This window comes from Cucumis sativus, chromosome 2 (assembly GCF_000004075.3).
Source record: "Cucumis sativus cultivar 9930 chromosome 2, Cucumber_9930_V3, whole genome shotgun sequence".
Classification (NCBI taxonomy): Eukaryota; Viridiplantae; Streptophyta; class Magnoliopsida; order Cucurbitales; family Cucurbitaceae; genus Cucumis; species Cucumis sativus.
The window spans coordinates 2,091,222-2,118,945 of NC_026656.2; the positions used below are offsets into that span (position 1 = coordinate 2,091,222).

At 29.8% G+C, this 27,724-nt stretch overlaps 6 protein-coding genes, 1 long non-coding RNA gene and 1 pseudogene across 7 annotated transcripts; 2 read left to right on the plus strand and 6 right to left on the minus strand.

Annotated features, from left to right (window-relative positions):
* Positions 1-561: 561 nt before the first annotated feature.
* Positions 562-1,409, minus strand: LOC101203961 (pathogenesis-related protein PR-4). Its single transcript, XM_004139192.2, has 2 exons — positions 1,088-1,409; positions 562-762 (listed from the first exon to the last, which is right to left on the minus strand). The coding sequence occupies exons 1-2, from the start codon at positions 1,352-1,354 to the stop codon at positions 598-600; spliced, it is 432 nt and encodes a 143-aa protein (XP_004139240.1). The 5' UTR covers positions 1,355-1,409; the 3' UTR covers positions 562-597.
* A 2,714-nt stretch (positions 1,410-4,123) lies between these two features.
* LOC105434714 lies at positions 4,124-6,383 on the plus strand (annotated as a pseudogene).
* Positions 6,384-9,303: 2,920 nt separating this feature from the next.
* Positions 9,304-10,092, minus strand: LOC101204206 (pathogenesis-related protein PR-4). Its single transcript, XM_004139193.3, has 2 exons — positions 9,823-10,092; positions 9,304-9,468 (listed from the first exon to the last, which is right to left on the minus strand). Exons 1-2 carry the CDS (start codon positions 10,090-10,092, stop codon positions 9,304-9,306), a joined length of 435 nt encoding a protein of 144 aa, XP_004139241.1.
* A 4,381-nt stretch (positions 10,093-14,473) lies between these two features.
* LOC101203229 (pathogenesis-related protein PR-4A) lies at positions 14,474-15,364 on the minus strand. The gene is made up of 2 exons (XM_004139189.3): positions 15,034-15,364; positions 14,474-14,849 (listed from the first exon to the last, which is right to left on the minus strand). The coding sequence occupies exons 1-2, from the start codon at positions 15,295-15,297 to the stop codon at positions 14,685-14,687; spliced, it is 429 nt and encodes a 142-aa protein (XP_004139237.1). The 5' UTR covers positions 15,298-15,364; the 3' UTR covers positions 14,474-14,684.
* Positions 15,365-16,943: 1,579 nt separating this feature from the next.
* Positions 16,944-17,709, minus strand: LOC101203717 (pathogenesis-related protein PR-4). Its single transcript, XM_004139191.2, has 2 exons — positions 17,353-17,709; positions 16,944-17,228 (listed from the first exon to the last, which is right to left on the minus strand). Exons 1-2 carry the CDS (start codon positions 17,614-17,616, stop codon positions 17,064-17,066), a joined length of 429 nt encoding a protein of 142 aa, XP_004139239.1. The 5' UTR covers positions 17,617-17,709; the 3' UTR covers positions 16,944-17,063.
* A 3,515-nt stretch (positions 17,710-21,224) lies between these two features.
* LOC101202995 (equilibrative nucleotide transporter 1) lies at positions 21,225-23,582 on the minus strand. The gene is made up of 2 exons (XM_004139188.3): positions 22,759-23,582; positions 21,225-22,018 (listed from the first exon to the last, which is right to left on the minus strand). Exons 1-2 carry the CDS (start codon positions 23,288-23,290, stop codon positions 21,309-21,311), a joined length of 1,242 nt encoding a protein of 413 aa, XP_004139236.1. The 5' UTR covers positions 23,291-23,582; the 3' UTR covers positions 21,225-21,308.
* Positions 22,506-24,056, plus strand: LOC116402109. Its single transcript, XR_004214540.1, has 2 exons — positions 22,506-23,155; positions 23,582-24,056. It is a non-coding gene; the product is annotated as an uncharacterized LOC116402109 (long non-coding RNA).
* Positions 23,969-27,588, minus strand: LOC101202756 (aldehyde dehydrogenase family 2 member B7, mitochondrial). The gene is made up of 11 exons (XM_031881079.1): positions 27,386-27,588; positions 27,032-27,166; positions 26,789-26,931; positions 26,358-26,511; positions 26,033-26,262; positions 25,870-25,959; positions 25,104-25,277; positions 24,876-25,013; positions 24,620-24,757; positions 24,461-24,522; positions 23,969-24,379 (listed from the first exon to the last, which is right to left on the minus strand). Exons 1-11 carry the CDS (start codon positions 27,468-27,470, stop codon positions 24,106-24,108), a joined length of 1,623 nt encoding a protein of 540 aa, XP_031736939.1. The 5' UTR covers positions 27,471-27,588; the 3' UTR covers positions 23,969-24,105.
* Between the last annotated feature and the right edge of the window lie 136 nt (positions 27,589-27,724).

Below are 27,724 nucleotides of genomic sequence, written 5' to 3' on the forward strand. Positions count from 1 at the left end.
ATATACAAGCATAAATTTAATTGTAGTTTAATGAATGTGAGACCAATAAGGTTTACTAATAGTCACACACAATCATTTTTGTCCCTTTCATTCATTTTTTGTAGAGATGATTTGGACACCAACCATTCCCAAAATCATAGTTCACATTGAATAATACTTTGATACTTTGATGGTGGTATCAAGTATCAACATTTTTATTCATATTTTCTAAGTAGTTATAGTTCTAATAACAACAAAAAGGATAAATATAGGATTACCTATATTTTGAAACATGTCTAACTTTTCTAAAAATCATAACTTCATCAACCACATAAAAAATATATTTATAAATTATAAAAAAAATTAGATTATATAAAGATAGAAACTGATAGACTTCCATCCATGTATATCAATGTCATTGATAGATGCGTATTAGCGTCTATCAATATTTATTATTGATAGGATATGAAATCTTGCTATTAGGTTGTAAATATTTTGTCAAAATAGTAGGAAAGTTATTAATAAAAAAGAAATTTAATTAATTAGAATAAATTTTATTTTGGCATTACGCAAAGTTTTCCCTCTTGTCTTGCTTTGATATGTTGTAGGAAGAGAGCATCAACAATTCACAAAATCATAGTTCATTGTGAGAAAGCCATTAGCAATGCCATTTCCATCGGTGTCGAGACTTTGAAACACTCCAACGTCCAAATCTAACCCTCCATTACTACATTGATCAACAATTCTCACTGTTTGTTGAGCTCCTGTTTGAACGTTAGTCACCTACATATTCATGTCTTAATTATTTTTTCTCGCCATCAAACGAATTAATATCATACTTCATCTACACACATGCAAAATAATTAATTTAATGAGATATATTATCTTCGTGGATAAAACTAATTTTTAATACGACGAAGGTAAAAAAACTCTGTGATATATAATGCAAGTTTGGCAGTGATAAGGTAAAAAGTGATTGAAAGACGGATAAATCATTAAACGATCCTATTTGAATATACCCTTCTAAAATGTTTACGTATGATATTTTAAAGTCATTTCAAACCGATGTTGAACCTATCCAATTAAGAAATGATGGGAGAAGACATACTAATAAACATAGGCCACAAGAGTGTTGGCCAAGAGGTCCAAGAGGGCCACAAAAGGCAGTCCATCCATATTGGCTACGCCATTCCAAAGGTTGATTTGCATCCCAGGTTGAACAAAATGCACTCACAGCATTCAAATCCCAATTGATTTGTGGAGCATTGTATAAGTTAAATGTTGCTCTAACGTTACTCCCACTTTGAGCTTTGGACATCATTACAAGACATGAACACAACAACATTACAAACGACACCAAACTTTTTTTCTCCATATATATTTTGTTCTCTTTTGTTTCTTTGTTTTGGAGGATTTGTTGTGTTAATGCATGAGAGTATGAATTTAATTTATAGAGGAGAAAATTGGAATATCCAATGTTGGAAATGTGAAAAAGAATGGGAGAATATTTGTCATCTCCAATATTTCATAGTATATATTATGATCTTACTATGTAATACAATGGCCTGCAATCGTTGTTTTTTCAATAATTATTGACTTTGTTAAGAATGTTGGATTCTTCTGTTTTTATTTGACCAAATTTTAATTTAAAAGTTTTTGACTAATTGAATTTTAGTGTGGCCTTTTCTTTGGCTTTAAGTGAAATAATTAGGGTTTGTGTTTATGCTTTTATGTCTCTCTCTCTCTCTCTCTTTTTTTTTTTTTTCCTTTGTTAACTATTAATTATATACTTCATAAGTTTAACTTTTTGTTTCAAATTGAAACATACATTTAGAGTAAAATAGTTCAATTTAAGTCAATATAAATATATTTACTTTGATACAACAAATTGGTTAGATAGACCTATAGTTAATGAAATATTTTTATATACCAAAGTTTTATCTTTCATAATTAAACTTATGAAAATTGAAATTAAGTAAAAAAAATAAGTTTTTATCCTTTTTTTTTTTTTGATATAAAAGGTCAAAGTCTCCAACTTTTATCAAACAAAAAATTTTCGAGTTTCAAAGTTCCATTATGTGACTAAAAAAATCCCAATATGCGTTATTAAAGTACAATTAAATTGTTATAACTTTTTATTTTAACAAGAATCGAACATAAACAAAATTTAAGCAATAATCAATACTACATGTAATTTTGAATTTAAATTGAGTTACGTATGTACGTGAGTTAGTATTTTATCACATTCGTTATTATATTAGTTTGAGTTTAATTATATAATCTGATTAATTAAGGTCCTATACATTCCTAAGTATAGGAATTAAATGAATAGAAACTCATTTACTAGATTGTTTTAGGATTTAATTGGAAACCCTAATTAAACTAGTATCTTTTTAACTTTTCAATAAAATTCCATATATTATTTATGCTTTAACAGTTTAAGGTGAAATGATGATATAACTTTCATGGTTTCAAATTTTCTTTAGTTTTTTTTATTTATTAATATAGTAGTTAGTTTGTAATATTTTGAAAGATCATATAAAATTGTTGTTTTTATTATTAAATTGTCTCTATGAACAATCTTTATTATTACCAAATTACACCAAAATTGAGCATCAAAAGTGACATAATTTTGTTTAGAAAAACATGAATGGTGACGTAAATTCTTAACTTAGATGAATGTAATTGTACTAACTATATGTTTAGAAGCTTTCTTCAAATATTTATAATTTGTAGATATATTAAAAATGACATAAAATTATTATATTTTTGAAACTAACCAAAAGGGAAATAATTGTGTGTATGTGCGGGTGAGAAACACAGAAACAGGAGATGAAGAAACAGTAAGAATTGTGGATCAATGCAGCAATGGGGGCTTACATTTGGACACTAATGGTAATGGTTTTGTTCGTGGTCATCTTGTAGTTGATTAACACTTTGTTAATTGCCAAATCTTATGCAAATTAATTAACTTAATGTCAGATGTGTGAAAATAAAATTTTACCTTCTTTAAAAAAAAGTTAATGCGGAAGGATGTGGTAATCATGTTCAATAATAAATAAAGTAATACGATAGCAATCACGATATAAAATTTGTTAACATGTTTAAGAAAAATGTTATATGGTCTAGTTTAGTTCAATAATAATTATCACTTTTTTATTTTTTTTATGAGAAGTTCGACTCCTTCCTATAATTATTGTACTTAAAAAGATAAAAGTAACAATAATCACCTTCTGTTCGTCAATTAGATTACAACTTTTGTTTACAGATATAGTCAAACCCATACCAAATGTTACATCAATATGTCTGAGTTGAAATTGATGCAAGACAGTAAATTATTGCATAAAATGAAAGTGAAACTTGTGAATATTCAACTGCAACAAAATCTAGCTACTTGAGTTCTAATTGCTCTAACTCGATCGTTAGCATGTAATATTGAATATCTAATTCCTTAGCACTAAATTCTTTAAAATATATAATTTTCATGCATTTAATCGACATTTAATAGGTTCAATTTTAATTTGGTTAGAATCGTTATACATCAAAATTACAGGAGAAAAAAAACAATCAAACATGAAATAGATCTAAGCCAGCACCATAAAAGAAATATTTACAAAATCGTAGCAGCACAATGGCGCTCAAGGTGTTGTGCCCATACTCTTTCCGTCAAATGTTCGAAGCATCGATTTATGCAAAAAGGCAGAAGCGTTCTGCCTTTAGGCATCGCGAAACCGAGGCTAGCGCTACATCAAGTCCCACTTCATATTTTTGCTATGTTTTGTCTCGGTTCGCTTTGGTTGATCGTTTGATTCCAAATTGCTCAAATTAGCTTCAAATAAACAACAACAAACGTAATGAGATGAGATCCACATTTTAAATTAATTACCATTCAACTAAATTTCAACTTGTAGAGACGACCAATAAAATACAATTTAAACTAAAAAATAAATAGAAAAGTTAGGAAGAAGACTTGAGGAAAAAACGTTTGTTGTTTCAGTCAAAAAGAAAAACTGAGGAAAGTTCTTTGGAAAGAGACAACCGACATGATGAGAGGAAAAAAAGGGAACAATTTAGATGCACAAAATTTTCGTATATATGTAGTTTTATAAGCATATTTTACTGTTTCAAAACTCAGGCACCAGCTTTGAGTTATCCTTCTACTTCTCCTTTCCTTTCTGGCTCTTTTATTTATCTTTCAAATTACTTAATTAATATGAATCGAGCTAGTGGATCATCATCTTCCTCACGTTTTAGATGCAGTTTTGATGTATTTTTAAGTTTTCGAGGGAAAGATACTCGTTCCAATTTCGCTAGTCATCTTAATATGGCTTTGCGTCAAAGAGGAATCAATGTTTTTATAGACTACAAGCTTTCAAGGGGTGAAGAAATTTCTGCATCTCTTTTGGAAGCTATTGAAGAATCCAAGATCTCCATCGTTATAATCTCAATTATGCATCTTCCAGTTGGTGTTTGAATGAATTAGAGAAAATCATTGTGTGTAACAAATTGAGATCAGGGCAACTTGTTTTACCAATTTTCTACAAAGTGGATCCATCTCAAGTAAGAAAACAAAGTGGAAGATTTGAAGAAGAATTTGGGAAACTTGAAGTTAGATTCTCGTCGGACAAGATGCAATCATGGAGGGAGGCCATGATTTCTGTTTCTCATATGTCTGGATGGCTGGTTCTTCAAGAAGAGTATTTTTCTTTTTCATATATATCTTTCCACTCTTTTGCTCTTCATATTCTATTGCTACTATACGTCTGCCTCAAGGTGAAAGCATGCCGGACTAAGGAAAAATGCAAAGAAAGAGTGATATTTAATTAAGTTCCGTTCAATATAGCAATTTAATTTTTGAGACGTTTTTCATATTTGAGACTTATATACGTTTGTTATATAACTACCAGCTTTTTAATTATCATGAATTTGTTATATATATATATATGTGAGATGATTTAATTTGTTATTATTGTCCTGTCTCCTAATAGATATTACTTGATTGGATTTAGTTTGACTTTAAAATGCTGCTTTCATTTTCTTTGGCTTCTAATATTATAGAAAAATTATAAGTGAATTTCAAAGCAACTTTTGGCGTATGTTTCTTTCTTAAATGGGAGTGACGAGGCCAATTTGATTCAAAAAATTGTTCAAGAAGTGTGGAAGAAATTAAATGGTGGAACAATGCAGTTGCGTGTACCTAAATATCCGGTTGGAATAGATATACAAGTTGATAATTTACTCTTCCATGTTGTGTCTGATGAATTAATTACTATGGTTGGATTATATGGAATTGGAGGTATTGGCAAAACAACTTTGGCCAGAGCTTTGTACAATAAAATTGTGGATGACTTTGAAAGTTGTTGCTTTTTGGCAAATGTTAGAGAAGCTTCAAATCAATATCGGGGTCTTGTTGGACTCCAAAATGAGCTACTTCGTGAGATTTTAGTAGATGATTCAATCAAAGTTAGCAATCTTGATATTGGAATTAGCATTATAAGGGATCGACTATGCTCAAAAAAGATTCTTTTGATTCTTGATGATGTTGATACGAGTGAACAACTAGAAGCATTAGCGGGAGGACGTGATTGGTTTGGACCTAGAAGTATGGTCATTGCGACAACAAGAAACAAACATTTACTTGCTATTCATGAATTTGATATATTGCAAAGTGTTAAGGGATTGAATGATGATGAAGCCCTCGAGCTTTTTAGTTGGCATGCTTTTAAGACGAGTTGTCCATCAAGTGATTATTTAGACCTTTCAAAACGTGTCGTACGTTATTGTAAAGGTCTTCCTTTGGCTCTTGAAGTTGTAGGTTCCTTCCTTCATTCTATTGAACAACCCAAGTTTCAACTTATATTGGATGAATATGAAAACCAATATCTTGACAAGGGCATCCAAGATCCTCTTCGAATAAGTTATGATGGACTTGAACATGAAGTAAAAGAAAATTTTCTTTACATTTCTTGTTGCTTTGTAGGAGAGGATATCAACAAAGTTAAACTGATGTTAGAAGCATGTGGTTGTTTATGTTTGGAAAAGAGAACCACAAAACTCATGAATTTATCACTTCTTACCATTGATGAATCCAATCAGGTTGAAAAGGTTGTCTACAAATTTGGCTTTCTTAGAAACAATGGTTCATGCCACCCCTTCATTGAAAAGGTTGGACTTGTCCAAAAACAACTTTTGTAGACTACCCTCATGTATTATTAATTTTAAATCCTTGAAATATCTTGATACAATGGAATGTAAGTTGCTTGAAGAAATTCCAAAGCTTCCAGAAGGAGTAGTTCGTATGAATGTTGGAGGGTGCATATCATTTGTCAGATTTCCTGACAACATTGTTGATTTTATATCCTGTGATGATAATGTGGTGTGTATTCTCATGACCTCATCTCTCATGTAATTCGTAATTCTATGTGCTTTGTTAATTAATATAACTTTTAGTTATTTACTCTCATCGTGCATGAGTATAAAAAAGATGGAGGAATTAAAGAACTCACATTAATGAATTGTGAGATTCCAAATTGGTGTAGGTATAAGAGTATGAACAATTCATTAACGTTTCTTTTTCTAGTCATTGATTATCTAAGTTGGAAAAAGAAGACTTTTATTGCTCCTTGTGTCAAATTTCAAGTTACAACTATTGATCACGAGCGAGTTCAAATTGAATGTAGAGTGTTTATCAACGATATTGAAGTATGGGGTGGAATGTCAAGTTCCATTTTTGACTTACGACTTATATCTGGAAAAATATCACGAGGTGAGTATTTATGGATGACAGTACTTCATCCTTGTAGACATCGTCTCAACTCATGTGGTGATGATATTATGGACAGCTCACCCAATTCTTCAATAGGTATGTTGGATAAAATTAGAGTGTTATTTGAGATTAATTATCCAAAGTGTAAAGACGGAGTAAGTATACAAATGTGTGGTGTTCATGTGATCATGGAAGAATAATTTGGAGAAGAATTTGGGAAAGTTGAAGTTAGAATATGCAAACCTAGAGAAAGGATCTAATTAATTAATCTCTTGCACTTCTAATTTTTATGTTTATAAATATCTGTTCAAAGAGGAATTGATATTTAAGTCCCCTATAAAAGTTTCATTTTGTGTTTTTTTTTTCTTCTTTAATTTATATTTGTTTTCTCCCATTTATTTTTCATATATAGTTTTCAAATTCAATATAGAAAAGCACTTGAACAAATAATTGAATGCTAAGAAAAAAGGATTTTGAAAACTACTTATCTAAGTTCAATTTTTAATATCATCACCTAGTTTTTAAAAATAATTGAAATAAAAGTAGATAACAAATAGTAGAAATTTAAATTATCAAATATTTAAATCAATAAATATCATATTCACACACTAGCTAGCTAGTAATATTATGTTAATGAATTTAAACCATTTTTACTTTTTTATGATATCATAGAAATATCAAATTTATATTTTATGTCAATATCAAGCTGTTGATTATATATTTGGACAAATGATGTCAAACTTTTGAAAAAATGAAAATGCCGATAAGATTATATTTGATGTTGCATGATATTGATATATGGCATAAAAATTATATTTTGTGTCTATTATATTGAGATGACAATTTTAGGAAGAAAAAGAAAACAATTCTCTTTCTCTCCTTTAATTTGACACGTCATATTCATCAAGAAGTCGAAAAATAAAAACACAGGCAAACGTAAAAAAAAAAAAAAAAAAATTAACACAAAAATTTACGACAATCACTTAATAGTAGTGTGATAGATTACAGATAGAAGGAGAGCCGTTTTATTATTAAAGTTTTTTTAAAAGCTACATAATAGAGATTTTCTAGAAGTATTAAAAAGTTTATATATCACATTTCACTAAACTTTATAGGTACATTCCAACCGTATTCATCTTCCTAAGTTCTCAACTACAATAATGGTACTAATAGAGATGAAACTTCCAACCTCATATCAAAAGTAATGCATAAAAGATTTCGTGGGTTAATTAACTCACGTTAACATTTTATTCTTATCTTAGTAACTTCTAATCATCACACGAACCATTAATAATATAATCCAAATTATTTTAGAATTGATAAAAAAAAAAGGTCTAGTTTTACAAAACTATCACCACAAATGTTTTTGCTTTTTTAGTACAATGATTATTAAGGATGAGGTAGAACTTTTCACTAAACAAGATGTAAAAGGTTGTAATAATTACCGTTAGGGTAGACTCACTTTGATCATAGAACTCTTTTCTTAAACACATCAACAAATTAATTTTAAAGTCTATTTCGTACTGAACATGATTACATCCATAACAGGTAGATGCATTATTATATTTTTTATAAAAAGTTCACATTTTCAATTTTATTTTCACACATTTAATGACGTAATTAAAACAACAGTAATTTTTTCTAGTAATTAAGAGAATATTGTCAACCCTAGCTTAATTGACATAATATTTGTAATATCTCGAACTCGAAACTCATATTGCACATTGTCCAAGAAAAAAAATATCATCAAGTGATTAAAAATAAAAATTTATACAAACAGATTAGACTAAGTTTATCTCTAAACTATAAAAAATTATGTCTAGTTATTTGGTACGTGAATTTTTAAAAGTGTTTAGTATAGGCTTTGGATTTTCAATTTTTGTGTCGAATAAAACATAAACGGTAGATTTTTAAAAGTGTAATCAAATTTTAAACTTTATTTTTAATTTTATGTCTATAAAGTGATTGACATTGTGAATATATATTTTTTAAAATTCATGGATGACAAAATAAATAAACAAAAGCTTAGGGCCATAACTTTTTCAATGCCATCTAAATTTTATTTAGTATTTTTAAAGAAATTGTTAATGAATTATGAGATCGAAATGGATATTTTTATATTTTATATTTCAAGTGTATTAAGATTTTACAAAAATATAAAATTAAATTATAACGAAAAGATAGAAATTATTTGAACGGCAGTATATTTTATTTCATTTTTGTTAAATTAAAAGTATATGTATAATTATATATTATGATCCAAATTTTAAACATCTATATATATTTCCAACCATATATGTCTAACACCACCAACAATTACAAACACACTTGAGTTGGATTATTAACCTAAAGTTAAAATTATAACAAACCCAACCAATTGTAATTTTAAAAGTTTTAGTTATATCATAAACTTTTTAGATATGAACTTGATGCATTACTACACACGATCGAATAAGAAGTTTAACATATACTAAATAAATACAAAGCTCGAAGGTTCGAGAATTTTATTTGTAGCCAAATTTTCAAATACACATTAAGTTAATTACTTTGCATAAGATTTAGCAATTAACGAAGCGGTAATCAACTATAAGATGACCACGAGCAAAGCCATTTCCATTAGTGTCCAATTTTTGAAAAACACCAAAGTCCAAATCTAAGCCACCATTGCTGCATTGATCCACAATTCTTACTGTTTCTTCATCTCCTGTTTCTGTGTTTCTCACCTGCACAAATAATACCATAGCCTCCACAAGTGTGCTTTGGTTGCTAAAACAACACGAGTACCAAGCAACTTTTTTTTTCAAATATACAAAGTAAAAGAAAAGAAAAAAAATCTTGTATATAATCGAAACAAAATATTATATATAGAATGTATAAGTATATAGCTCATGTGAAATTAGATGGCTATTTCAATTATAAAGTTCTTATTCTATCTAGTTGGATCATCTAGTTAACCAAACCTTTATTTTCTCAAAACATAAAACAAAAAAATTGTATAAAAAAAGAGTAAACAATCGAAATAGAATTGAAATAGATTACTGAATCGACACGAAAGATAAAGAGGTAGATGTATATACCCTAAGACATCGGCCACAAGAATTTCGACCTGATGGGCCGACGGGGCCGCAAAAGGCAGTCCAACCATAGTGTTTGCGCCAATTCAAGGGCTTATTAGCATCCCAAGTTGAACAAAACACACTGGCTGTCATATAATTCCAGCCTATGGTTTGAGGATTGTAAAAATTATAGGTTGCTAACACATTGCTTGCGCTTTGGCCCTTGCCACTGCCAAGCAGGCTTGCCCACAAAGCCAAAGCAAAAATAATAATCAAACTTCCTCTCTTCATTCTCTTTGTTGCTTTTTCTTGGAATTGGGTTGTTCTTTTTATATAGGAAAATAAGGGCCATTTTTCATTAAATATTCAAATATTGTTGAAACAATATTGATTATACTATGCCTATCAAATCAAGATGTGTGTTTGCCTTCTCATTCTTGCGTTAGCTGCATTGAAATTGTATTTTATATATATATTTGATACAAAAATTTGATCCAACTGCACACTAATTTAATAATTGTCACATACATATTAATTGGATATGATGTTTAAGTTAGAGAGTAAATATAGTGAAAAATAGAGAGTTTGAGTATAAAATTAAAGATATTATATATACACAACGTTACTATGTAATGATGTATTTATAGTATAGTAGGTTGACCCATAGGTCTTCTCTTATTAGTTTTCTAGATAATTATTTAGACAAAATTAATTATTAACTTCTTTTTTAGTAAAGAAAATTACATGTTTTGTTATAACATTGTATTTAGATTTTGAATTTTTAATTTTAAAATGAGAATTATATTAAATAAAGCTAAAAACGCTTTGAAATTTATGTTTGTTATTTTTTAAGCACAAATTTTCTTAAAATTTGAAATATGAATTATGTAAGTGTGATACATGGTGTATGACAAAATAATGATTATACAAATTTTTTTATTATTATCAATTAATATTTAATAGATAACTACACTTAATTTTATAATTTACAAATGTAATATCAAACATATTTAAAACAATTATTTAAAGTAGAAACAAATTTCTAAATTTGCTATCAAACACTAACACTCTTTTGATTCAATCCCACTTTCTTATCAAACAAACCCTAAATTCTAAAATGATTTATTTATACAATTACACCACATTATAAATATTTGAAGAAAGCTGCTAAGATAGTTAGTACAATTACATTCATCTAAGTTAAAAATCTATGTCACCATTCATGTATTTTTTTTAAATTTATGTCACTTTTGATGCTCAATTTTGGTGTTTGGTAATAAAGATTTTTCGTAAAGACAATTTAATACGTGACAAAAATTACTGGCCCTTTTTCACATATTATATTATATGCATATATAAGCCAATGACGTTTAATAAAAACAACAATTTTACATTATATTTCAAAATTATTACACACTAACTACAATATTAATAATTTTTTTAAAAGAAAAATTGAAACCATGAAACGTTAAAGTGTTAAAGAATAAATAATATATCGGACCTCATTCAAAAATTGAAGATAGTTTATAAATTGTTTATTTCTTTCCCAACTAGAACCCTAAATCTCTCTATATACTAGTTTAATTAAACCCTAATCAATCCCAATTTAACAATGAGCTTCTATTCATTTAGTTCGTATAATTAATTAGAAATATAGGACCTTAATTAAATTACATAACGAATCTCAAACTCATAAAATAATTACAAATGTAATAAAATAGAAATTACCCATATACCAAACTCGTTTTCTAAAAATACGTCTAACAAATACATGACTGGTGTAAACTATGATAATTTAAATTCAAAATTACCTATAGTATTGATTCTTGTTTAAAAATTATGTTTATGTTAGACTCTTGTTAAAATAAAAAGTTATAACAATTTAATTGTACTTTTAATAGGCGCATACTCAATTTTTTTTTTTTTGTCACATATTTTAAAGTCAGATGAAAATTTCATAAAGTAAAATGGAACTTTCAAACTCGAAAATATTTTCTTCCATAATTTGGAAGGAGTTGGAAAATTTGACCTTTTATATAAAAAAGAAAACTTTTTTTCTTACTTTTCAATTTTGATAGGTTTAATTTGATTTGTTTAACTTGTTCATATTATTGAATGGATTGGTAATATATTAGCTAGCTACCAAAGGATAGCGTGACAAATTAGTATAAATAACTAACGTGTGTTTGATGGATAAGGATAACGTGGCATCACTTTCACACATAAAATTTGAGAAATTGTTAAAATGGTTAAATTGACAAAATATAATACAATTTCAGGTTCTATCAATGATAAACATAGATAGACTTCTATAAGCTTTTATCAATGTATATTAGTTACATATATTAATAGACACCAATAGAAGTCTATTGATATTTATCAAATCTCTATCGCTTAAAATTTACTATATTTTGTAAATATTTAAACCTATTCTGGTGTATTTAAAATTTAAATGTCATTATAAATTTTCAATGATAAAAATTTTGGAGGATGGTTTAATTTTTAACGACCAGAAAACAAATTCCTTTAGATTTTCAAATCTTATATTTGCTTTTAAAATTTAACAAAAAAAAAAATCAAGTGTTTTCTAAAAGAATTTAAGAACTATATTAAGAAAATTATTCAAGAGAACAACCATAGTTATTTTTTAAAAAAAAGATTTTATTAATTTTCATAGAATATCAGGATAAAAGAAAACTCACATTAAATAAGTTTATAACTAAAATTTTGAATTGTCGCGTCAGTTACCAAATTTAAGATAAAAATTCTAATAATTAAATTTGAGACCAATTAAAAGGTGTGTCTCAAATTGAAAATTGAAAACATAAATTGGTAGATTACACCACGTCATGCCACATGTTTTCATCGTGACCATTAGATCAGTTAATTATTTTTGCCTAATAAAATATTATTTATTTGAGCTACAGTCGGATAATTAAGCTTAAATAAGCCGAAATCTATATAGATGGGCCTAAAAGGTCTGATCCATGAACCAACCAAGCCAAGTTCGCTAGAGACTGGACCACACTTGAATCTAAAGTTCCTCGTGATACAAATATACAAGACTACTACTTCAAGAACACATCACACACTTAGCTTCCATACATCAAACGTATGAATTCGATCAAGAGAGAATTACAGGATGAAGCACTAGAGATAGCATCAAATCAACACAAAAACAACATCAATAAGTTCAACTCCACGAAACATTTTTCTCGAAAATCTCGTGCAAACAAATTGGCACATCTAGTGAGATAGGACATTAATGATATTTTACTAGATTTGAAAATATTTACCGATTAAGCATAAAATTGAGTAAATTAATTTAATAAATTTAAGTTTTTTTTAATAAAATACATTTATTCAATATTATTTAGCCGCCCTTGGAATTTTATGAATAAAGCACGTTCATTTGCTCATTAATGGGTTCCAATTTCTTCCTTGACCAAAAGCTAATGTTCTTAATGGGTTCTCATTTATAAGCACATGTAAGGTTGAATATTTAACACAATTAGCTATAGTACTTCATACTAACCCACTAGTCCTACAAGAAAGTATTCAGCCTCTTTGACGCAATCACCTTATTATTATACATTATTTATAATAAAAGATTTGATGTAATTCTTAAAATTATTCGAAGGTCCGTTCCACACGTATATGTATTAATTGAGAAGAAAATATAATTGCAAAAGTATATTGAATTCAGCGACTTCGTAGACCATATCTGCCGATAGGTCGATACGTTGTATTATATTAATGACATAGATGTTATATCACTTAAAATTTCGAGTGGATTTTTGTATTAGGTTAAATTCTAAACTTTTGTAATGATCATTTTTACACCATTTTTTAGGTTTTTTCTTTTGAAAAAATATCACGTGAAATTTATGATTATTTCAATTAAATTTCACATTTTATACATGATCAATTTATATTCGTTATTAAGATTATTTTCTTGAATTGTCAAGGCATCATATAATTCTTACACGTATGTAGACTCCTTGAAATGTTAGGTTAACAAAATGAATTATTAGAAATAATCCATATAAATGATTTTCAAGGGATATTGTGAAATATCCAAATTAATTTTTTTATAAAATTTTAGAAGTTTAATTGATAGACTTATTATTAGTCTCACATGTAATGAGAAGAAATCAATACACTTATTAAAAGTTAGATTTAAACAATGATCTAATATAGTCCTTAGTTACGTTAAAAAAGATACAACGTGTCAGTAGATGCACCTAGACATCTTTACTAGTGGACGCGTTTCATCATCCCTACTTTCATTAATATAGGAAGTATTAGTACAGGAACAATAGGGAATAAAAACAATACATAAGAACTAAAGCTAGAGGGCTAGAGATAAGCCCAATACAAAAAAAGGCTAGAAAGCATTTAAATTGATAGTTATAGACGATGCATTGTAATTTGCAAACATAGAGGATTTGCTAGTCCAGAGACCCGAAAGTGAACAGATATCTTCCCAAAGATTAATGATCGATTTTTCTTCACGTAAAATTCAGGAACATTGGTTTTTAGTGTGTCGTTGGCTTTTTAATTGCTTACAAAATAAAGAGTGATTTAGTTTAATTATAGAGTAGATTAAAGAGATGTATATATATACAATCATCAAAGAAAAATATATAGTAGCTAGGATGACCGTGTTATGTATATAGTAAAAAGTACTTCAAACATAAACTAATATTCTTTAACAGAGATAATTCTAAAAAAAGGCATTGCCATATGGTTATTGAAAACTCATTTTATTTCATAAAAAAGAGCTCATAAACTAAAGCCTTTATTTCTTCATACTTTATTTAGTAGAACATGATTTTGTTTTCTTCTTTTAGGAAGAATGAAAAGAAACTAAAGTAGATTAATTAGCAATTGACAAACTCATAGTTGACCTTGAGATGGCCATTCTTGTATCCATTTCCATTCGTATCAATCGCTTTAAATGGTTTTATATCCAAATCTAACCCTCCGTTGGAGCATTGATCAACAATTCTCACTGTTGTTGAAGCTTTCGTTTCAACGTTAGTTACCTACATGTTACATCCCGTTAAAATTTATCAGCTTAAAGAATTTTCTGCTTGATCACAATATAGGATTAAGCGAACTTTAATTTAAGGTTACTTTTAAAACATGACGATTTTGTAGGGATGAAGAAAAGTTTAAAAATGCATTTATACAAAATCTTCATCGTCAACAAGAGTAAGATTTAATTACCTTCAAACAACGTCCACAAGAAGCTTGGCCACGAGGGCCAACTGGGCCACAGAAAGCAGTCCAATCGTACCGACGACGCCACTCCAAAGGCTTGTTAGCATCCCATGTTGCACAATAAACACTTGCCTTCATGTAGTCCCAATTGATGTTTTGTGGGTTATACAAATGATAAGTAGCTCTTACATTTGTGGCACTTTGAGCATTTGCCAAGCTCAAAACCCCCAAAGCCAACAACAATATCATCACAATACTTCCTTTCTCCATTCTTCCCTTTCTTAATTCTCTCTAATAACTCTCTTCAATTATGATTGTTTGTAGTTTTTTCTTCCATTGGGAAGCTTTAATTTATAGAAGAATATGAGTTCATATACTTTTCAACTCGATTTTTTTCATATATCAATATTGCCTAGTAATAATAAATGTGGCTCTTATTATTTCATTAATTTGGCCGTCCTCTCGGAATTTTCTTCCCCAGTTATGAACAATTGAATTCTCAATTCTTACTAGTTTTTTTTTTTTTTTTTGAGGTAGATTATATCTTAATTAATGTAGGTCTAGATAATTAGATAATTACATTTAAACTTTCTCTTCAACTTTGTATGTGGAAGTTTTTTGAGTTCATTAACCATTATGCTTAATAGAAAGAATTGATTTGAACTTGGGATAGAAGATTTTTAAAATATACTGTTGGATCAAATCGTGAGAATGTATATGAACTTGTTTACTAAGGTTATGAATTTTTTGTTATTGAGATCAAAATTATAAAACAAAAGTAAAAATAAAAATAATAAAATTGGATAGTGTACTACCTCATGACGAAAAGGTGTCAGGAGTTCAAATATCTCTCGATGGCTAGTATGTCGTCAAAAGTCGTAGCATTGCAAAAATTGAGTTTATGAAACAAACTCATGACGTCGTAACATTGACGTTGGAAGATAAGCAAGCTCCCGACGAAGAATCATCACTCACTCGTCAAGAATTTATGTCTCTCTTAATGTCGTATACAAGGCGTCAAAAGTTTACGATAACTCCCGACAATTGGTTTTTCTCGTCCAGAGAAGCTCCCAATGAGATCTAGGTGGTCGAAAATTTATCACCAAACATGTTTTTGACCATTTTCCATCAAATTCAAACATAAAAAGTGTTTTTATTGCAGTGATATCTTAGCAAAATTATATAATTTGATACGTACATTTAAGTATATGCATCATCAACGATTAAATTGCAAATTAATTTGACTCCTATAAATTGAAAAAACGTTAGACTTTAGTCGTTATGTGTAATTTTAAATGTTAATATGTTGTCCATATAGCTTGATTTAACTTCAAAAATAGCCCTCGTGATTTAATAAAATTCTCATAAATAGTCTTTAATTATAAACTATAAAAAATAAATTTTAACATTTGTGGACAGTAGTGAACCATTAAATATTAGTGATGTCTTGACAATGTTGGAAAGGTTAGGACAAAAGTAGATCTAACAACTGAATATATAGATTAACAGTCTAAACATATAAGTTGTCATTTGATCTTAGCTAGACATAAACACATCTCGTTTGACTAGAGATTTCATGACTTTATCTATAATTTTGATTATCTCTAACTTGATACTAAAGGTTGTTTTTCACAATTTATATTATATAGATAAAAACAAATTCATCAAAACAAAAAGTAATGAAAAAGGTACATTAATGCATCATTATTAGTTTAGAGTTTTAATTGAATATGTCGAAAAATAAATTGATATTTTTTAAGTTCAAATTTTCTCGAATTAGTGTATTTAATATATATTGTATGGAATTTTTTTTTTTTTTTTTTGTCCAGTATGACACTACTAGGTAGAACTTCTATTTTCTTAAAAAGATTGAAGTATTTATATAATTAAAAGTACTTCAAAGCAATGCTTTAAAATTAAATCAAAGAAAAATAACCTTTATTTCATACTTTATTATTATTCATATACTTTATTCATTAGAACATGGCTTTCTTTCTTCTTCTAGGAGGAATGAAATGAAATTTAAAATAGTGATCTTAGCAATTGACAAATTGATAGTTGACAATAAGATGGCCTCTCAAGTTTCCATTTCCATTAGTATCAATCCTCCTGAACACATTCACGTCTAAATCTAGCCCTCCATTTGCGCATTGATCAACAATTCTTACTATTTCCGAAGCTCCCGTTTCAGTGTTAGTCACCTGCATTATACCCATCAAAGTTTCTCAAATTAAAAATACTCTCCTTTCTTTTTTTATGGTATATTAAATGGCTTTGAGGTTATTTATTACAATGAAAATCACATCAACTAAAAGATTTTCTTACCCTCAAACAACGTCCACAAGAATCACGGCCACGAGGGCCAACAGGGCCACAGAAGGCAGTCCAACCGTATTGACGACGCCATTCCAAAGGCTTGTCGGCATCCCATGTTGCACAAAAAACACTTGCCCTAAGATAATCCCAATTGATGTCTTGTGGGTTGTACAAATGATAGGTAGCTCTTACATTTGTGGCACTTTGAGCATTTGCTAAGCTCAAAACCCCCAAAGCCAACACCAATATCATCATAATACTTCCTTTCCCCATTCTTTGCCTTTCTTAATTCTCTCTAAGAATATAAACTCTCTCCTTTATACAACTTTTGTAGCCTTTTTCTTTTTGTTTGTAGGTAAAGTTTCATTGGGAGAGTGCCTTTAATTTATAGAGAAATTTTGGTGTATACTTTTCAACTCTATTTTCTTATTTTAATTATCCTTCTCTTCACGATATCAATTTTGCTGAACTAACTTTGGCCCTTAGTCCATTTTTTAGCCATCCTTTGAATTTTCTTTGCAATTAATAATTGAATTCTCCATTTTGACTAGTTATTTATTTTGACGTAGACGTATCTTAACGTAGGTTTGGATAGCAAAATTTGAATTTTCTCTTTGATGATTAAAGAAAATCTTAGGTTCATTATACATACGCTAATCCTCAACGAAACAAATAAAAGTATAGGCTAAAAATAAGAAGATTTTTCTATATATTAGTATAATCAAATCATTAATATAGTTTTTTTTTTAGAATTAGTTAATAAACACCTTAACAAAATTATATAACATATTATTTGGTGTACATTAGAGTACATACCTCATTTAAAATAAGTGCTTAGCTTTTCCTCAATATTTTGATATTTTTCAATTTTATTAATTTATACATAATAAAACTTTTTCTTTCTGTATAATTGAGGTTAAAAAAATTGAATTACATATTTTGTTTTTATTGCTAACACTTCTAGATGTCAGGTGAACTATTTTTATTTCAGAAAAACATCTAAATTAAATAATTGTTATTGAAAAGATCCTTGACATACAACATTTTATTATCTCTTTTTTTGTGTAAAGAACTAATATCATGTTATGAACTAAAACAATGGTGATAATTTTACAATACAATATGATTAGCCTAGAAAAAGATGTTATCTAATATTATACAAGGCAAAGAAAATATTATTGATTTTTGTGTTGTAAATTTGGGAAATTTTTAAAAATTGGCTAAGTTGGACCATTTTCCAGTCTTTCACAAAACTTGATAATGTGATATTTGTTGTCATGACATACCTTAGTTATTAAAACACCATCTTAAAAATATTAAAAAATAAAAAATATTACGTGTTAGAGAGTAATTCTCATATGGTTAAAATCATATTTTTGTAATTTTTATAATTATTCTAAAACATGTAGTGTATCAAGGGTATAATTAATGTGTTTCAAAATGATTTAGAATGTGACTAATCCTCTCAAATTGATTAAATTAAACCGAAATTGACAAAACTAGAACTAAATAGTAATTTGATTGTGATTTTCAAATGAGTTAAATTATTATGCAATTTGAGTGTCTAAAATTTGACCCTTCACTTTGGATAGGATTGCTTTTAAACTTCAACAAAAAGAACAGATTGATTACTTTTCCCACTCTACTTCTATTGCCAATATTAGCAAAGTGTAAACTACGTTTTTATTATTTTTTATTATCATACTAACACATTTTCCAAAATATACAAATTAGACTTAGACTTTAGAGAACCACAAACCTTTACATAACACCTACACCAAAATTCGAACTTGTGTTAGTTAAATTTGATTTTTTAAAAGCGAGTATAATTCATTTAATTTATTAAAAAAAAGAACATATTAGATGAAAAAAAAGAGAGAAAAGAAGGGTTGTATTTTTTTATTTTTATGGAAATATATATATAGGTGAAATGAAAGAGTGATTTTAGGGAAGCTCAAAAGTTTTAAGAGATTTTGAGTTCTTATTTGTGATATCTTAAGAGAAAAGAAAAAAAAAAAAGGTCAAGATTTGCACATTCCATTACCATAATTGTTTTTGTTTCTTTTTGTTTGAAAAGGCACATGCAATGTACCAAATTATAGTTCATAATTTTAGTTTTATACGTTTCAAAATATTAACTTAATTATAATTTGATATTTCTATTTTTCATCTTCGTAATTAATTTTAAAAAATAAAAGAAATACTAATATAAGATTTTAAAATCTTTGAGCTCAAAACATTGCAACAAACTTAATAACATCATGAGATTAAGGACAAAGAATATTTTTCTCTATAAACTTTATATAACTATTAAAGTATTGTAATTTAATAGTTAATTTACTTGGAATAATTAACATAGCAAGGCATATATTTAATATTGTTTGTGTGTGTATAGTTTGACTAATCAATGCAACAAATTAAAGTTGTAGATTGAATTTTTTTTAATTGGACCAAAAGTTTGTGTTTGAATTGTATTTTTACGTGATTAAATTAAGAAATATGTTACCTATTTTAAAAAAATTATGAATTGGCACAACCTAAAATAAATTTTGAAAAAAAATAGTTTATTGATGTAAATTTGAAACTCAACCTAAGTACGGATATTGGAAACTATAATATTAAAATAAATAAATTATTTTAGATTTTGCACTTTGTTTTTTTCATTTTAAGAAGAATTTCATATTTATCCGATTTCACCAAATTTCGTTATTTTTCCGATTTCACCGAATTTCATGGAGATTTCTCTTATACGTATGCATCTTACAAATCTATTACATGTTATATTTTATAGGTAATTTGACAAGCATGAGGTGGATTACATGGTCACTCAAAATAAATATTTAAAGATATTTTGGGTAGAATAGGATGAGCCGAAGAGTAAAACATGACTATATATTGATATTAAGTATAATGAATAATCGATATCTATTGATTGGCCAACTAATGACATTTCTTTTCCTTTTGATAATTAAGAAAAAAAAATTATGATTTTGCAATCATAAATATAATAAAGTCAAGGTCAAGAATTGATCAAAGAAAACCACATCTAGAACATTCTAACTCCCATTTTCTTATAAATATATTTGTTTTGGTTTCTTTCCTTTCTTCTCCTCACATGCCTTGTGATTTATTTGAGCATTTTTTTTCTATTATTTAATTCATATAAGATTATGTTCTTATTAACTTTTACCAATTTTATACCATTTTCATTTGGGTGATAGTTTTTAATACATATTATATAAACATCATTTTATATTTCTAAACATCGAGGATATAACAATTAAAGATTGTAAGGTACGATCTCTTTATCTTTCTAATGTGAGATCAACATGTCCGTCAAGGATAGGACATTTTTTAATTAATTAACCATTTTTGCATTGAGCCACAAAATTTGTTCGAGTATTAGATAACATAAGGTTTTATTAGTGTTCTCAACTAGGAGTAGTACCATTATCATTTTTCGTGTTTTAATTAGAAAAAGCAAAAGTTGATCAATGTTAGGGAATGTGAAAGCCACGATACAAACATTGACATGACAATATAATCTAAAACTACAATTTTATAATGGGTCATGAACAAAGTCTTACATTTCAATCCTTATACGACTCGTCACTATTATCGTTGGGAATGACTTGAACTTTTGGCCCTCTAAATTTATAAAGATTTTGATTTTACAACTACGTAGAAACGATTGCATTTCAGTAATGTAGGCATCACGAATTTGACTAACTTTTTTAAGGTGGTTAAACGTACAAGATCATGTAGAACTTGAAAACATAGATTCACGTAAAAACAAAGCTTTGCTTTTTGATAAAATGTAAAGAAGTAACAATTAAGTTTCATCTCAAAGTCGATTCATACTAGAAAAAGTAATTCGTATATCTTTCTCCAATGGTATAAGTTGGGGGTCTCTTTTATGTTCATCATGTGTTGGGTCAAACAAAATGATCTCATGTATATCAAAGCTAAATGATCCAAAACCAAGACATTACCGAACCAACAACCAAACCAGAAACCAAAAACAAAACCATGACAACTCCGGCTATTTCCGCCTGTTGTAATTGGACAACCTTTGGAGCCAACATCATCAAAACACTTGTCAAATAGCCATTGGTTAAACCCATCAAACAAGTCAACAACATCACAGGAATCTCAGTCCTAAAGACTAGAGGACCATGAAGACATACAAAGAATAATGGAAAGAAAAAAAGTCTCACAACACATCCACCAACAACAATCTTGAGATTTTGAATAACATAAACTAAAGTGAGTGACTTGCCAACAAGATCAAACACATTATACCCAAAAATAAGAAGAATTGGGTACCAATCTTTGAGAATTGAAGAATGAACATCCTCACTAATGTAACCTGGAAATATTGACAAAGTCACTAAATAGATGAGGATAATACCAAACCCATACCATTTGATACTCTTTACTATTTGCCACAATGTTAGAGGTCCTTTTTCTTCTTTTTCCATGATCATAGCTTGAATCTTTAACTCCTTGTAATACTTCACAATAGGTAGCTTTTCAACTACATTGTAAAATATTATACATATAACCATAATTACAATGGAAACACCAAAGTAAAGTTTTGCGCTTTCTCTTAGGCCAATTGCATCTTGTGAGTATATTGATTTTGTTAGAATCCTCAAAAGAGAAACAACGACTCCTGCACAAATTTAGGATAACTTTTTTTTTTGTTAAAGTGTCGCTTAATAACTATTTTGTTTTGAATGTATTGCTCTTTTTTCTTATGGCTTAAAAACGTTTTAGTTAATTATGAAGTTTGTAATAATATTTATAATGATGTCTTACTCAACTTTAACCTAATCAAATGATAACTAGATTGATATATATGACATAATTAAATGAACGTGACATAGTTGTTTTTGTTTAATTCCATGACAATAGAAGAAAAGGAAAAATTAACAAAATAAAATTTGAAATTCTACATTGATGTGTACGCAACTATATTCTTTGTTTGCCGCACTAAAGCATCATCTAGAATTATTTGAGATCTAGGTGAAACAAATAAATAAATCATTTGATCACGAAACAGGAAGTATTAAGGTAGATAAATTTTTGTAAGTTATGGAGTTCTTGACGGGATAATGGTTAGTACTATCTAACAGATTGCTTCTATAATCTATTGATATTTAGCTTATATTATGAATAATCTTTCGTACTATATTTATGGAATCCACTAGAATGCATGTAATTAATGAATGCAGTTGGCGTTCACAATAACTCTCTTCGTCACAAACATTCCCATCACAAACCCAACCCCACCGTTATCTCTTCCTCTTCATCTACTCCGATAACAACAAATTTCTAAGGGTGAGCGATGTGAGATATTGCCATGGAATTATCTAAGGGAAAAAAAGAAATGAAGTGAAGAGAAATAACTACCAGAACCGGCGTTGCCAGCCATAACAGCCTGCATGTACTTCTCCGGCAACTCACCGGCGGAGCCAATCACTCCACCCTGCACCACCGCATCCGCCGCCCCGCATAGAATCACCGATCCGACGGTCACATAAAACCCTTTGTATAATCCAACCCTACCTTGAATGTAAACCACATCCATAACAGGGACCAAAAGCAGAGTCACCACAAAAAGGCTCAAACCCAAGTTGATTCTGAAGCTTGAGTTTGAGTTTGAGTTTTGGGTATAAAAGACGATGAAGATGAGGCAAATGAAGGAAACCCCCATGTAAACAATGGCGAAGATTCGATCGATGTTTGTTTCTGGGTAGAGATAGGAGAAGTAATCGATTGCTGTGACGAACGCGTTCCATGGAAGGAGGTAACCTAATCCTAATGTAAAGTAGATTATGTAAGCTAAATTGAATGAATCTTTGGGGAGAATTCTGGGTTTCGTAGTGATGGATGTGGTTTTAAGAAGTGGGGTTGATTCCAAATCTGCATTGGTAAAACCCATTTGAGATTTCAAGGGTTTGGGGTGAATTAAAGTGGGAATTCATGGTTGGAATTTATTGTGTTTATGAGTCCTGTTCTGTGTCATGATTCATGGCATTCCATTGCATCCTGATCTCAGCCATTTATGTTTAGTTCTAATTAATACTCAATTTGATTGCGATTATTTTAAAAACAATTATACTAATCTTCTGCTTACATCACAAAATTCTTATATTGGACTAGCTACTTTATCCTTCCCTGCACTCTCCCTTGTTATCCGCTCCTATTTACATTTCTCCTCTTAAAACACTAGAGGAAGAGCGGATGGAAATGGGGTTTTGGTGAAATGGCCAGAAAGAGGAGATCAAGGTTTGTCCACCATTAAGATTGAGGTAGACAAGTGCATTTCAAAGGTGGTGGTTGAAGCGAGTGATGAACACTCGGACAATGGCCACAAGTAACGGAGAAAGGAAGGGAGGAAGGTAGCTTGCATGGGGGAGAAACGAGTGCAAGGAAGGGAGTTAACAGAGAAAGTAACGATCGCGATCTAGGTCATATGTATATATAAAAAACTCTATTGTAGAGGGATGCTACTTGCCTTCTTACGATATACTCCCAATTAATTATTTCAACAAGCAAAAGCTTGTATTATATATCGAATAGTCAAAGGTAGGAGAGAGGCATTTCAAACGAGCTTTAATTTGAGAAGTCAAGAACGGATGTATTTTATTTATTTCTGAAAACAGGACTCTCATCATATTTATTGGTGACAATGTGAACAACAAAAAGAACAAGAAAAGGGAGAAAAGTATGCAATGGAATTCATTTCCATCAATCCTAAAGCCAAGCAGGGTTTTCCAAAGGAGTCACCACAGCCTTTACTTGCAGGTAATTGCTAAGGCTGTAAATTCCCTTTTCTCTCCCATGTCCACTCATCTTGTACCCACCAAAAGGAACTGCAGCATCAAATACATCAAAGCAATTGATCCATACTGACCCAACTCTCAGCGAGCGTGTCAACCGGTTGGCAGTGTTGATGTTTTGAGTAAACACACCAGCAGCCAGTCCATAACGACTAGCATTTGCCCTCCTTATCACCTCATCAATGTCTCTACAATTACCAAAAAAAACTAAATCAACCCTCATATCATATGGAAAGACTCAGTTAGAAACTAGTGAAGCCTTCACTTACTTGTATTTTAGGATTGTTTGTACTGGACCAAAAATCTCATCCTCTGCAATTTTCATGTCATCCTAAATGCAGAGAATGATGATGTTAGATAGTTATAAATATTACATAAGATAGTTATAAATATTGTCTGTTGTAAAAAAACTGTGAAAAGATATAGACCTTGACGTTTGAGAAAACTGTTGGTTGGACATAGTAACCCTTGGAACCAAACCTATCTCCTCCTGCTTCAAGAGTGGCTCCACCTTCAATCCCATATTTTATATATTTCAATATTTTCTTGAATTGTTCGGCATCAACCTGTTCTTGATTCAAGTAGGATAAAAATCATTATGAGCATGTGCATTGACTTGGCTGTAAAACAAAGATAACTTGATACAGAACTTGCTATGTTCTGTTCTAGTTCTTGCTCACTCACCTGAGGACCTTGCTCGATTCCACCTAAGAAAGGATCACCAACAACACGGTTCGCAGCTCGGTTCCTTGCTTTTTCTACAAACTCATCGTGTACTTTTTCATGAACGAAAGTACGAGAACCAGCACAGCAACATTGTCCCTGTCAGAGGGAAAATCATTCTTTTAGTGAAAGATCAACGGTTATAAGATCATGCCAAGTTTTCTTCTTGATCAATTTTTTTTTATGTACCTGGTTGAAGAACAGAGCAAAGTGTGCCATTTCCACAGCCTTGTCTACATCAGCATCCTCACATACAATGAAAGGGGATTTTCCACCAAGCTCCAACGTTACTGGCTTCAGATTGCTTTTTGATGCTAATTCAAGTACAACCTTCCCCGTTTCGGTTGATCCAGTAAAAGCAAGCTGGGAACAGAGCGACGTTTCATTCTTACTTTTTATTTTTTAAGAATTGACATTTTCAGTGCTTGAAGAGTTATGCAGTTGTGGGATCCACAGTGTAAAGTGTTAATGAAGCACAAAATTAGTAATTTTAAGTCATGGAGCCACAAACTTCTTGAACAAAAGAGTGGAATTTACAAGCACCCTCTTATAGTATCTAAAGATTATGATAGAAATTTTCACTAATCAAAAGATCAAATGAGAATGACTTAGATATGAGTCTTTATCTAGTTTCAATGAGAAACAAATGTATAACAGGTTCTTTTCACAATTAAACGACAATTCAAAGAATCTATTCATATAGTACTCACCCATCTTGTCATTCTACAAAAAGATAAATTATTTATTGATGTGGCTGCATCATTAAGATATTTATTTATTGATGTGGCTGCATCATTAAGATACAGATTCAAAAATCTAAATTCCAACTAGACTTGTAAGAAACCAATTGTCTCTTGTTTTTTTTTCTTAATAATAGTCTTAATTCGTCAATTAATTCAAAAGTTTAATCTAGTAGGTGAAAGTAAATTTAGTATTACGTATAAGAACGGCTTACTTTATCAACTTCCATATGACTAGCAAGGGCAGCACCAGCAGTAGGTCCATAACCAGAAACAATATTCAAAACGCCCTCAGGAAGTCCAGCCTGTCATAGAAAGATGAAACAGTTTAAGCCTGATGTCTAAGAAAGAAAGAGCTTTTGATAATTGGCCATCTACCTCATGGAATAGCTTAGCCACCAATAGAGCAGACAAAGGTGTTTGCTCAGCTGTCTTCAGAACAATAGTATTCCCACATGCTAATGCCGGACCGACTTTCCAAGCAAACATGACCAGAGGAAAGTTCCATGGAATGATCTGACCTGCCACGCCAATAGGTTCGTGCAAGGTTTGTACATGATACGAGCCATCGGCAGGAACTGTGAGTCCGTGGATCTTATCCGCCCATCCTGAGGTAAAGTGTAGCCAATGCATGCAATTATGACACATTGATTGATAAGTCAAGTTGTACAAAAATTAAACTTGAAACCTTCACTAAACATACCACCATAGTATCGAAAGAGACGTACGAACATCGGGATTTCAATTTTTAACGATTGTTCATATGTCTTTCCATTATCCCATGTTTCGAGTGCTGCAACTTCTTCAGCATGCTTTTCAACCAAATCAGCAAACCTCAACATTATCTTTGACCTTTCCTGCAAATGAGTTATCGATTTGCTAAGAAACATAGATACGGATATGAGGACACATATAGAATGTAAACATAGATACAATAACAAGTCTTTTAAAAAAAAAAATCAAAGACAAAGGCCACATTAATTAAAAGGAAAGTCAAAGTCAATGAATCCATGCATTTATATGCTTAAAGGAAAGTCACAAACTATTGTTTTTACATACATATGCACAACCAATGTAAACATCTAAAGCACTAATAAAGGGTCTATGCGGCTAAATTCAACGAGAAGAGCTCACATAAGCAGTCATTTTAGGCCAAGGCCCTTCATCAAACGCCTTGCGTGCAGCAGAAACTGCAATATCAATATCTCTAGCATCACCTTCAGCAACTTCAGCAATGACTTCCCCAGTTCTTGGATCCAAAGTAGGAAACGTTTTTCCTAAATTAACAGAAAACAAACATAACCGATGATATAAAAAACTGTTTCAAAAAATAGAAATCGTGTTTTAAAAGAAAAAAGAAAAAAAAGAAACTCAAACCTGAGACTGAATCCACAAACTGCCCATTAATCAATAACTGGTTATAATTCACTTTCACAGATGGAGTGATAGGATCTTCAACAGCAGATGCAGTACTATATTTAGCAATTGTTCTTCCATTCAAACCCCTTCTCCCTAATCAAAAACATAATACAGTTTCATTTCAATCCATTAAACAGTCAACCCATCAAATAAAAAAACCACAAATAGAAAACAGAATCACAATCTAACGATCAAAAACAAAAAAAGGGATTCCCTGATTCGGTTAATTAATCGATAATTCTCTAAAAAAACAGAGATCATAAGAAGAATTATTGAAAAAAAAAAATCAGAAGAACTGAGTTGTGTAATTACCTTTGGAAAGGAGAAGCGAAGAAGAAGAAGAAGAAGAAGAAGAAATGGAACGAGATAAGAGTGAGGATATCCTCCTTGACGCCATGATCGTGAAATGAAGAATCTTCAAAACAATCTTTAATTTATATTTGTTTTTGAGAGCTTAATCTTCCGAGTTAAATAGCGTTGAATGATTGAAATGTGCACTTTTCTTCTCTTCTTGTGATGGTTTTATATTTTTATATTATGATGATAAGGGAAAGTGGAAACGACTCTTTTAGTTTTTATGTTTAAATTTCCGTTTTTTCTCTATTTTTAAGAATTTTCCGTTTCTGTGTTTTAATTATAATCGTTTCTCGT